Source organism: Pieris rapae, chromosome 3 (genome assembly GCF_905147795.1).
Source record: "Pieris rapae chromosome 3, ilPieRapa1.1, whole genome shotgun sequence".
NCBI lineage: Eukaryota > Metazoa > Arthropoda > Insecta > Lepidoptera > Pieridae > Pieris > Pieris rapae.
Genome location: NC_059511.1, coordinates 2,560,065 through 2,573,357, shown reverse-complemented (window position 1 = coordinate 2,573,357; position 13,293 = coordinate 2,560,065). Strand labels below are relative to the sequence as shown.

The window sequence follows — 13,293 nt, the reverse complement described above, 5'->3', positions numbered from 1 at the left end:
TTATCGTTATGATATTCACTTAATATATATTATAAATGTTAATGTGGTGTATCGACTTATCTATTCTTAAGATTCTGTTCATAAATATGATGCTTTATTGCGGAACGCTTGCACAAAGGGTATATGCTATATGTTGGAAAAAGCTAAGTGGATAGGGTGGCGGGAGGTTTTTTGGACCTAATACTCCTGTTAAAATTTAATGAGTTTAAAAAGTTTGTTCAGAAACAAACTATGATAACGTACAATTCAGGGTTACGGTAATTATTTTATTTTTAGGTTAGGTTAGGTAGGTGGACTCATTTTCCGCAACTAGACTCAAATTTGGTCCGTTTTCCGTAAAGCCCTGGCTAATTTAGCCAGCCTAGCTCCTTCCAGAAGCACAGAAGTCTCCTGGGCACTTCACAGGCTTTACGGAGCGACCTCACTGTTTTTAGGATTTCTGTTCGTTGTTTAGCCGTAGCCTCGCATTCCAGGACTACGTGGGTGACTGAAATTTTATTTTTATTCACACAGTTTTTTCCCCATAGTATTAATACATCCAACAAGGTTTGCCTGTAAGAGAACGTTTGTTCGCTATAAGACCGCGTTTGTGGCGACACATACGATCTTTTTTTTCTTTCTTCTTCAAAGTTATTCTGGCCGCTAAGGATACAAGTTTTTCACATTTGCTAATGGTTCCTTCGTATCCAGGATCCTCGCTTTTGGTTAGAGAAAGAGTACAATACTTCCTCAACTTTTCCTCATCATTTGAGTTACATGATTGTTTATATAGGTGTAAATGTAATACTCTAGACGCAATTATAATCATCTATATATATAAAACAAAGTCGAGTTAGTTAGACTATTTATAACTCAAGAACGTTTGAAAATTGGTGCGGAATCAGGCTCTACCAGGAGACAGATAGGATACTTTTTATCATGTATTCGTGGGTCGTCACATAAAACGTGGTATAGGAAAATGCAACATAGAGAAAAACGAATAATTGATAATTCATAACATTAGTTTAGCCGTTAATTTGTCACTGTGGACTGATTGTGAGTGTTTAAGTGGATTCGAAAATAGTTCAGATTATTTACAATTAGGTGATTTTTGTTTGTTTTTCAAAATTTTGTGTTTAACATGTATGTACAGGACAACGTCGGGTCCTCTAGTTATTTTTTTGTTATATGATAAAAACGTTAAGTTATAGTGCCCATGGACACGCACATTGCCAGAAGGCTCGCAAGTGCGTTGCCGGCTTTTTACATAATAAATAATGTAATTTACTATTAAAAGTTGTAAGTGTAATATAGTGGTTTGATTATAAACCTACCCCACTATTGTAAATTTATTAAACTGGTCCTTTATATTCTCGATTTTATTCATAACTGCAACATTCATACAAACCGTGGTCGCTCGTAAACCGACTTATATACCAATTCGTATGCAGATTTAAAATGGCATACTTATCGCAAACCTCGGTACTAATTCACTCGGTAATACTTTCTACGATATTATGTTTATATTTTTCTGGTAACATGTCGACTATATAAAACAAAACAAACAAACATACAAACTAGAGACACTACAACCTTTTTAGGTGTCAGATTTCTGTATGATCGGGACGTCGTCTGGAACATGGTGAAATGGTTGCAGATTCTTACAAACATTGTGTAAGACAAAAATATATTGGTGATTAAAATGAGTAGCGGAGAGTTTAATGCCAGTTCTCTTCCGTTCTACGCCCTTGATTTGTGAGGTGGCAGTAAATGTAAAATTATAAGCATTTCATATATATTTCTTTTTTGACGTTTATAAGTGTACATTTTGTTAGCTAAATATGCATAAATGATTTTGATTTTTTTTTTATCAATCTTAAAGGCAAGTAGGTGATCCTGTGGTTTCCTGACGATGTTTTCCTTCACCGTTCGAAAGAAAGTCCAGCACAGCTGACCCTATTGGCTTCAGCGTCTTACTTACCTGAGATCGCAGGTTCGATCCCTGGCTAAACATATATGTGGCAATCTAATGAAACTTGTTGACATTTATATTTACATATTACTCGTTTCAAATATTTTACAGCCGCCGTATTACTTTAACGACAACTGAGCATGCGTCGTTTTCTATTTCCAATATTTGAATGTTTCATATGTTTAATATATGCAATTTCCCCGTACTAGACTATCTATAGTTAGTAATTCTTTTTCGGAAAAAGGGATACTCTTCTTTAATAAAAATCCCAAAGGCTCTTCTAGATTTCTTTTAAATTTAAGAAATGTTTTAAAGAAAATCTGTGTAAAAAGGCTTAATATAAAGTTAGCGATTATCTAGTTGATAAAAGGGCCTTGGACTGGTGCTGGGCAGGCTACTTCTAATTAATTTGCTATATTTGTTTTAAATATTGTAGTATTGTTTGGTGATTTGCTTTTTTTAAAAGAGTAGGAACCGAGGGTTTTTACGCCGGCTTTTTCTCTCGGCCTACACCCTCTGTCTTCTTTGCCGATGCCTACAGGTTCGAATTTAATGATGTGGAATAAGTGATACCTTGATGATCTTATGTTCCAAAATAAACGTATTTTTTTATTTATAGTTTTAATTGGACATAATACGATAGAATACAATTTTAAACGATTGGTCTGCCAAAAAAAGTTTTCAGAAAACATAGTTCGTAGTAATTATTAAAAGGCTCAGTTCTCGACGCTAATGACGCTGACTCAATAATGACAGATATTGTAATGTATCGTGGAATACATAATTGTACGTCTAGTAGACATAAAATTGTATTTTTATATAACAGTTGACACTGTCGCTTGCTAATAAAATTGTATGTTTATGATGTGCGTGATTTTACGAAAGCTATGATCCTAACCATGCTATAAACAAGGGGAATTATGAACATGAATTTCTAATATTAATAATTTATTTGCATGAAATGGTACATAAATGTGATGGTAGTACAATCTAAACTTCGCATATTCTGCCACATATAATGTGCAAATTTGTCATTTCTGTCATGTTGAGTCATTTCTGTGGGGAGACATTTGTAAATACTAAATAGTCATAAAGAAACTTGCTTCCTGTATATAGACATAAAATAAAGGACTTTTTACTAACATATATATTTGACCAACTGCACATAAAATAGACCCTTTTTTAATATGTTTCTACGAATTTCTCATAAAGGTTGAATTCTTGAAATCTCGTTTAGTCATGCCGAATTCCTATAACCGCGAAACTGCGTACCAATTTGTAGTAATTATTAAATTTCTTAGTAGGCCTTGTAAACGGGAGAAACTATTCAACTTTTGTAAGAAATCTTGATATTTGCTAACCTTTTTCTTTATGAATAAGGAAAATTTGTCTTGCTTCCATAACCTGAAGAATATTTTTGAAGATAGGTTTACCTGTAATTATCATAATATGTAACATGAAAATTACAGCTTTTATCTACACTAATACAAAAAGATACGGTAAACCTTTTCATCAGAGTAGTATATAAAAAAAATACTGATAAAACCTACAGATATTGTGCTGATATATCATAAATACAAAAGACAGAAGATAACATTTTTCCCTACAAGGTAAGCATTTATATTCTCGTTTACAATGTCTGTTATGAAACAGTTCATAATTCATTTTACGGAGATAATTATCGAAACCTCCAAAGTATTTCACTTGCGTTTTAAATGTCTAGACGTCACTTCGTGTTGGCGCCAAAGGCTTTTAAAAGCCGTTAATTGAAGGAAATGTTTTTAAGAATACTCATCGTGTAACGTTGAAGTAAAAAAAAAATTTTGACCTCGGCAAAAGGCCCGGAACTAGATTTATGAACTATAAATTTGTAGTCCAATGTATGAATGTTTAAGGTTTATTCTGAGATAGTGAAACTGTACAGTCACTTATAAAACTCATAAAAAAGATTTCGAATCTACAGAGGCCTTACTGCGTATCTTGGAATGATTCGGAGATGCCAAAAACTAACACAGACATAGCGTACTCACTATACTTCACACTCAAATACATACACTCACGCTTTCACACACACTTAATGTCTTATAAGACTTGTGTTTGATTAGTTGTAACACTAAACCTCCCTCAATCTGTGAATGTTTTGTGTGTCAGGTAACTTACTTGGAGAACAATGACCGTTCCCAAATATCCTTTCTAGCGCAGTTTGTGTCGTGGTCTCTGGCAGCATGACCAGCGCTGTGGAGCAGACCTCCACAACATAATTCTGATGCTGAGTCACTTAAAATGTATCTTATACCTTGGTTTTTTTAATATTTTTTTATTATTTTTTTTTTTGCTTTTCTTTCGAGTGTTCGTCCTGTGTGCGTTTTGTTATAAAATATATCGTGTTTAAATGTTAGTCGTATATCTGTCACCGCCAGGTGAACGGAGAAATTTGGCTTGTTACCTAAACGAATCTTAAATCGCCGCTTTTTATTTTTTTTATTTATAATGTGTATTTTTTTTGATTTAACATTATTTACATACGTATATTGTTAATTGATGCTGTCTTCGACTAGTGTCTTTAGCGAGCGTCTAGAAAATGCGTGCACAAATGGACTTTTCTTTTCATGTCCGCAGTTAGTCGCTAGTCGCTCGTTCGGTGAACGAAAACATCTTGAGGAATTTGATGCCGTAGACCTAATAATTGACGGACTATTTCAGACTGAAAAGGCTGTCACCTACTGATTAATTAAGAAAACAAATGATCGGAAAAGAGGCCGATGCCCAGAGGTTATATCACTACTGGAGTTTTAGCTTCAGAAATTCCTGGATACTGGAGTGAACTTTATGACTAAGTTTCCGAGAAAATTCTAGACAAACATTCACTGAATAAATTCACACGTGCACGGAAGTCTACACAGATTATCATACTCAAATATTTTACAATTCCCACTATACATATAGGCCTTACCGCTTTTTTGAAGTTGGTTAATCCTTCAATAATAATACAGCGAACGTTGGGCGTTGGTCTATGTAAAAAGGAATTTAAATTTACCTGATTAACAACGCGATACTGCTTTAATAGTTGTTTACCATGCATATTATAAAATGCATATCCTGCGGCCCACAGACATCAAACGAATGTCCTAGATAGCCATATTGGGCTGCGATGTTGAAGAATTTATAAAATAATTTCACTACCTGCTTATATATTTAACGTTGGTTATTTTCGATGTATATCTCCACAAAGGGAATGTTTTGATGAGACTGTGCCTATTAATAATCTTTTTTAGGCTTAGATTACAGTGAGTTAGTTACTCCTGTTTCTTATAGAAGAGGGGAAAAACGGGTAGGAGGCTCACCTGAGGTTAGTGATACCGTCGCCCAGATTGCCAAAGGGCTTGCGAGTGCGTTGCCGGCCTTTTATTGAATTGTTAAAATAATAGTTTTGGTGATTGTTTAGGTACAGGTCTTCGTATCGTAACACAGTTTTTAAATCATCAACTTATAAGTATTTGTAATTTAGGTTATTGTTTTGAGAAAGGTTTCAAACGGTTTGAAAGCCTCTATGACGTATACAGTACACGTCTTGATGGGTTGTATTAATTTTTGTTTAGTTTGGACTAGAAATAATTAAATTAATAATAACTAAACTTGAGGGTACTACACAATTTAAACAAAAGAAAATTACCGATTTCTTTATCTATTTGATCCTGTAGGTTCTTGAGATGTCGGTTATATATTATCTTAATATATATATTTCTTGTGTGCGTGTGTATGTGACTGAACTCCTCCTAAACAACTGGACCGATTTAGACGAAATTTTTTGTGTGTGTTCAAGGGGATCTGGGAATGGTTTAGATTCACAATTTTGTCCGCTGGACAATGTTTTTTTAATTAATTTTCAATTTATTAGTTGTTGTTGATTTTGGAATGTTTTACAATGGAATCGACAGACGGCGCTACCATCGCAGTGTCAAATTTTAAATAATATTCGAATTTTAATTTTAGTCTGTCCCGAAATTTAAAAAAAGTTTTGTTATCATTGTGTTATATCGTGTGTGACCATGTGCTGGATCGTTAGATATTGTCATAACATTTGAATAATAATTTTCATCAAAATGGCTTATTAAAAATTGAAATTTTGAAATTAAAGACGTGTAGACAGGACAACGTCTGTCGGATCCGCTAGTTTATCTATAAAAGTAAACCTAAAATGTATCAAAACAATTTAATAAAACGCGCTATAGAAATGAAGAGGTCCGAACACGTTTATTAATTCATGCTAATTTATTTTGTCGTAATTAAAAGGAATTTTACGAGTTGTCCATCGGCGCGGACGGCACCTTTTAGGCGCCATTTTCGGAAATATTTATTGCTGAATCGTTCCATTAAAATACCAGAAATCAGTGTCATATTACAGATGAATAGGTATTCACCGATTTTATGTTCTGAGTTCCTTTCAACAGTTATTTAAACGTTTTTAATAACTTGAACACTTTACTTAAATTTTGCGATTAAGTTCAATTTTCTAAAATAATGATGGCGCGCTCATTTGCAATGTTATGCCTTGTAGTGGCTTAGATATGTTTGTGTAATACTGTTTATTTAACAATATCAATATTACGAGAGTGTCAAATAATATTTAAATGGCATATAAATAGACTCAACGTGTTAAAGGAGCACTGTATAACAGACGCGTTCGGCCCTTTAGTGCTGCAAACAAAATCAGCCTTTTCCGCGTCAAATATCACACAAAGTAATCTAGTTTTGGAGAGCAATCAAAATGCTCACCAAACCCCGGAAGTTAATGGAAGATGCTTGCTGTAGCAACTAGTCACGGGGTCTCTTGGTAGAATGCTAACGTGACCCTAAGTTTGTCAAACGTGAAGGTTGGGAAGGGGTTTAGTTGGTCGGGATGCTATAGCGAGTTCCACACTCTGTGCGGACTTGCGTACTCATTAAATAAAATGTTAGTCTGTAAAGTTTACAGACGATAGTTTAACGTGACAACGTCATAACAAAACATTAATGAAATAATTGCATATTTTAAGACTCCGAATGGAAGAGGGATAGAAGTGGCGCAAGCGTACAATGCGCGTATCGGGACAATCAATGTAACGTGACAGCGAGAGTGACGGGACAATGCGTCAAAATGGGGACTGTATGTTCCGTTTTATTCTCAATCATGTATTAATTGTTAGTTTCAAACAAGTTAACTAGGGCCTGTTAAGGACCATCTGGTCGCCAAACTCCAAAAAAGTACATTGTTACTTTCCAGTTTTGGTCATCGTTTCTTAAAATGCAAATGGAAAAAATATTTGGTGGAGTTGAGCAGTTATGTATCCATTTTGAACGATCAATACACGATTTAAAGAAAAAAATCGCTTGTTAAAAACATCCAAACGGCCAATTTTTGACACTTGAATTCATTTTATAACGAAAATGTATATATATATATATCATGATTTTAAAATTGACACGATATATTTTATCGCAAGCCAAGTAATCCATTTCAGAAAAAAAATTACAAAATTACATTAATGTCCTACCTAACTAATTCTTTTTATTACTGTCAGTGTAACACACTGACAGCAATTCTTGCTTGGATAGGGCCTTAAAACGTAGGCGAACGTGGCCGAGCGTTTAAAATTCATTACACGTGGAATGTTGACTGCAATTTGTCTCTTGAAGTCATCTTGAAGTTAACTGATAACTATCTTAATATTTCTACTATGGCTTTATTGCTTTTATTTTTATTTTTAAGTCACGGTTGAAGTATACCGAGAAACACCTACACAAAGATACAATGTTATATCAAAATTTATCAACGGATTAAAATGTCCAAAAATATCAGATAATTTTGAATTAGGTTTTGCCGTTACACTACAATGGGTGGGTGATTGATTATACTCTGTTTATTTACATTTAAAAAAGGTTATTTCCCGGGATTGAAGTACATTACGCGCACTGAAAATTTCCGTAGCTAACAAAAAAGACTGCTTATTGCAAATATAAAACTTGTGTGATTTTTTTCTTGTTATCTTCAAATAAGTCATCTAAGTTCTAAATTTAAATAATTGCGACCAAACCTGTGACATTGAGGGTACCATAGATGGAGTTGTTTTCATCTATTCCATTGACCCCTAGATCACACGCCTAGAATGGGACAGGAAATCCCGACTTCCGCTCGTCTAGAAATGTCTCAGCAGACAATAAAGCATTAATGCAATGGATGCTATTGAAGACGAAATTTTAGTCATCGGTCTACCTGAAAAAAGCTTTATATATTAATTTTGAAGAGTGATTTTGGACTTCAGGAACTTTTTTGAATTTTTGAACTTAATTTAAGAATATATTTTTTGAACCATTTCTCTTCTGCCTCGTTATTAGCTATTTATATTAATTATGTCCTATTAATCCTTATATTAAGCTTTTATATTTTTATTAAGTTTTCTTTTACCACAATATTTGCCAATCTCGTCGGTCTATCGGTCTTTTGGGTTTGCATTGGTTCTCTGTCATTTTGGCATAGTCAATTACTTTTTTTAAAGTGAACACTACTAAACTGTATCCCCTGCGTTAAAACTGGCCTATATAAATCGGTTTGAAGAAAAGTATAGAAATAAATCTTGTTAATATGCAACTTCATTTATATTTAAGAACAGTAGATAGTAAATCTAAGTAATTGTTTGGTTTGAATAGCAATGACAGGAAATTTTACTCTGTCTGACAGTGACGTCATGTATTTGATACGTACGCGCCGTTCGGGTCTAATAGTTAATAGTTTTTTTATTTGATTATAGGATGTTGAAAATTAAGACGACCTTTGCTTATGGACTGTGAATAAATAATTAATAATAACGAGATCTAATAAAAACTTATACGAGTGTAATTATTAATGCATAATAAAATATAAAGATAAAGAGATACTTTTTATATAAATGGGTATGGGATCACCTGATGTTAAGTGGTGATCCGCCGCCCATGGACTCACGCTGCCCATATCGCAAGTGCGTTGCCGGGCTTTTCATGAAGCCGGGCTTTTGAATTGGTATGCTCATTTCTTGTCTACATTTCATTGTATCTTCTATACATTTAGTTGTCCGAAACTTAAAATACTTTTTTATTCAATTTTACGTATTTTATTTGCTAGAGTAGACATACTGTACACATTGCGTTTATGTCTTATTAACATTTTGTTATTTACGACTCGTGTTTGACGCTATTATTTTTTCTCGAAAGCTATTTCAGACATGCATCATTACGGCTAATTCGCATAATTAAATGTCAAGCCATACATTTTGTAGCGAACTTTTTATTACCTAAGTAGGTCAACCTATACTATGAATTGAAAATAGTATTGATTATAATAGAAAAAAAAGTGTTTATTCATTTTATGTTTAGAAACCCTTTTAAGTTAAAAATACCTGTGTCCCAGCTCTTCCATATACAAACTTAATTCTTAATTACTTAAAATAATTACATTATTTAACCTTATTTTATTTATCTTTTTTCAACCATTATCAACACGCCTGAGTGCATGAGTAAGTGTGTAGGTGCAAATGTGTGAGTGAGTGAATGAGTGAGAAAGAGAGTGTTGGATAAAGATAAATACAGATTGTATATTAATAATTTAAACATATTTAAGAGAGTTAGGTATTATGATATATTACGAGAATGTAAATGTGTGCTCCTATTTTATCATGTCCCCTGAAGATAGAGGACAAATCTTTGATTCTCATTTATTTTATTATTATGAATTATTTAATTCAGCCCACAGAATTTTTTTGTATTACAACAACTTGACTAGTCGTAAAACTTATAAATAATTATACAATACGAATTACTGTAAAAACGCTATCAATGTTAAAAAATATTAGTTGTTATTAAGTAACTTCATCAATATTTAATATCTCCCTTGATATGGATAATTAATTTAACTTTTTTCAAGTCTTAACGTTTGAAACACTATAATGTTACATTGTCTGGTGATGCATGAAGTTTGGTAATTTATATTCTTGGAGAATCGTTAACGATAATAGTAATGTACGGTTTTAGTAAACTAGTAGGGAATGGATGTGTTATTTCTTTATTAGGTTTGTATAATCTTTACTAATAATGTATTTACTAACGGTCTTATACTAGGTTTTTTTTTCTCGAAAGAAAAGTTACGGTTATTTATATTTTATTAAGAAGATTTGAAACTTATACCTAAATAAATTATGAACTAAATATAAACAACTATGTATACACCAATAGGAAATGCATTGGTACAAATCAGTCAATCCACCCTGGCTAACTAACAGAGAAATCAATAAAAAAAATAAAGTAAATCTTGATGTGCAAACCTTTTTATGTCTGAGCCTCAGATTTATGTATCTGTTTCATGATAATTTGTTAATCTAATAGGCAAGTAGGTGATCAGCCTTCGGTGCCTGACGCACGCCCTAGACTTTATAGATCTTCGGAAGTCAGTTTCCTCATGTATGTTTTCCTTCACCGTTCAAGCGAATGTTATATAGAAAGAAATATATACATAGAAAGAAAGTCCATTGGTGCACAGCCAGAGATCGAACCTACGACCTCAGGGATCAGAGAAGCTGAAGCCACTAAACAAACACTGCTCATATACAAGAGAAAACAATAAAAAGCTAAATGGTGTCTGACTCATTTAGATCTCTACGTTAAATATAAGCATCACCGTTTCATATCGTATCCCTATTCCCTGACATAGTTTATAAATGTTCTGTATTTGTTTTTCATTCTTTTTATCAAATATTTAAATGTTTATGGCAGCTCTGCCTTACAAATTTTATGACTCTAAACTCGGCGATTAAAAAGGGTGGCGGGTAGTTTCATGTCACTTCTTCTTCTTGCCCGCTATACGCCCTTGACTTGCGAACTGGTAGTAAATATAAATTTAGAATCAATTTAACACCTTTTCTGTAGACGTACATAAGTGTACCTATATGAATTAAGTTATTTTGCGTTTATACAAATGCTTTTGGCTACGCACTTTCTGTGTTTTTACATCTTATATATAAAATTCTTGTGTCACGGGGTTAGTAACCGAACTCCTCCGAAACGGCTCGACCGATTCTCATGAAATTTTGTCGAATTGGGTATTGGGGCGTATTGGGTAGGTCTGGGAATCGAACAACATCTATTTTTCATCCCCCTTAATGTTAAGGGTGTTTAAATTAAATTTATGTGTTAACCCCTAAATTTTTTTATTTATTTTTTAGACAAAATTTTTCGTTTTTATTTTTTTACGAACATTTTCAACCAACCCTTATGTTTTTTTTGTTAATTATAAACTTTAATTTTTTGGCACAAAAACATGGCAAAACGTTTGCCGGGTCAGCTAGTATTCTATATTTCTTTACAAACGTTATCTGGAACTGGTCTTTAAAATCCTTTTATCTGTACTTCTTGCTATTGCCTTTTTAATTTAGCCGTATTAAATTATATTAAAATCTTTCACAGATCCCGCTTGTAAGCAACGAAGGAAAAACAGGTCTGGGTGCGACTCCGACTCCTGAGCCACTGGGTACACTCGGACCTGCGACTATGAGACTCGCGGCTAAAACAAAAATGCTCCAACCGCCTGCCAAAGCGTTCCAAAATGAGCCTGAAGATGAATTCGAATAGATGCCATTTCTTGCTGTTAAACACTACAGTTTCAGATGGAATAGTTATCCAACTGAAATTATTGATGGGTACACACTACACATACATATATATATATAGGAAGTATGATAAATTTGTAAGAGTAATATCGTGAATATTAACTTGGTTTCTATATAGCTTGTTGACGTTATATTATATCTTATATTTTTTTGCCATATTTGTGTGTGTTTCACCATACTTACGTTATCTATGTTCATAGAATGTTTAATGTATTTTTATTAATTTAATTATTTATTAATACTAGTCTATTTTTGCGAACGAAATAGACTAGTATGGATAGAAAAGTATAATATAGAAACAAAAATTTACCAGAGATTTTTTAGAGATTTTTGTCAGTTCCCTTTATTTGTATCTAGTACACGTTTCACGCTGTGTAAATGTTAAGTTAGTTTTTTTTATTACATAATTGTACAATATGCGTGCATAATACATATTTTGCCAATTTAAAATTAAATAGCCAAGTACGTAGACGTTGTAGAAAGAAAGTCCATTGGTGCACAGCCGGGGATCGAACCTACGACCTCAGGTATGAGAGTCGCACGCTGGAGCCACTAGGCCAACGCTGCTCACTATCTAGATACCTAATCGAATAGTTAATATATAATAATCAGTTTCGTATTTGAGACTAAGAGGAAGCGCAAACAAATATTTTTAAATAACTTAGTAAATGTGGAAAATCGACGTGCTTCACCAAAATATTGTATTTGCTAAAGGTCAGAGCTTCATGTAAATTGAGTAAAATGTGAAAATCATTGAAATATACAATTAAAGTGTAATCACTCGCGTTTAGAATATTATTGATTTACTAATTATCCGTTACTACGTTTCATAGTTGTCATAGTTTGCATTTTATGTTGTGTACATAATTCTCTATTTTTATACCTTTGTATTTGGAAACGAAAAATATTAATAATATTTATTTTCTTTGTGTAAGTCCGAGGTGTTCTTTTTGATCTTTCATTCATTTAAGGCTTTTATTGCTTTTCACACCAGTGGCAATTTTGCGTCACGTCTAATGCAGTGTATTTTATAAAGGCTTATTAAATGTGTTCCTTCTGGAATGATAGAATATATAGATATATATGATCATAAAGTTCTAGGATTTAATTAAAGTTGTTTATATAGGATATTATATTGTTTTATTTACAATAGTTTATCCAATAAATTTTAAATAGTATAGTATTAAGGACATCCATGCGCATATACATAACTTACTTCTTCCCTACTAATATGTAAAGCCCCTCAACTATGACTATGCGATAACCTCAAAAAGTACCGTACAGGTTTTTATGTCTAATAAATTATGTGTATTGGAAGGTTTTCATGTAAATAGTCTGAACCATTATTGTTAAAGGGGTCGCTAAAGAAGGAGCTTGTGTGAATTTAATCAGATTAAAATGATTTACATTGCATAAAGTTAATAAACAATACGACCTGTATTGTTTATTAACTTTATGGTCAAGGTCCGCGAAATCAATTTAAGTCATACTTGCTGGATATCGTATCATTGTTTTGCTGGGGTACGCCATTTCTAGTCAATGACATTCCAATTATTACTTTTCTCTTAGATTTATAATATTTACTGCTTCGGAATTATTTATACGTTATGCTCTTTATATAGGTCTTAGTAAAGAAGTTACATCAGAGAGTTAATTGAATATCTAGAC

General features: G+C 32.9%; 1 protein-coding gene across 2 annotated transcripts in view; it reads left to right on the top strand.

The window, feature by feature from the left end:
• The window catches only part of LOC110991900 (angiogenic factor with G patch and FHA domains 1), a 42,691-nt gene extending 29,936 nt beyond the window's left edge, over positions 1–12,755 (top strand). For both annotated transcript variants that reach the window (XM_022257479.2, XM_022257488.2), the window contains one exon: positions 11,423–12,755. In XM_022257479.2, the coding sequence (XP_022113171.2) occupies positions 11,423–11,587 (165 nt within the window). In that variant the 3' untranslated portion in view covers positions 11,588–12,755. The remainder of the gene's footprint in view (positions 1–11,422) is intronic.
• The last annotated feature ends 538 nt before the right edge of the window (positions 12,756–13,293 follow it).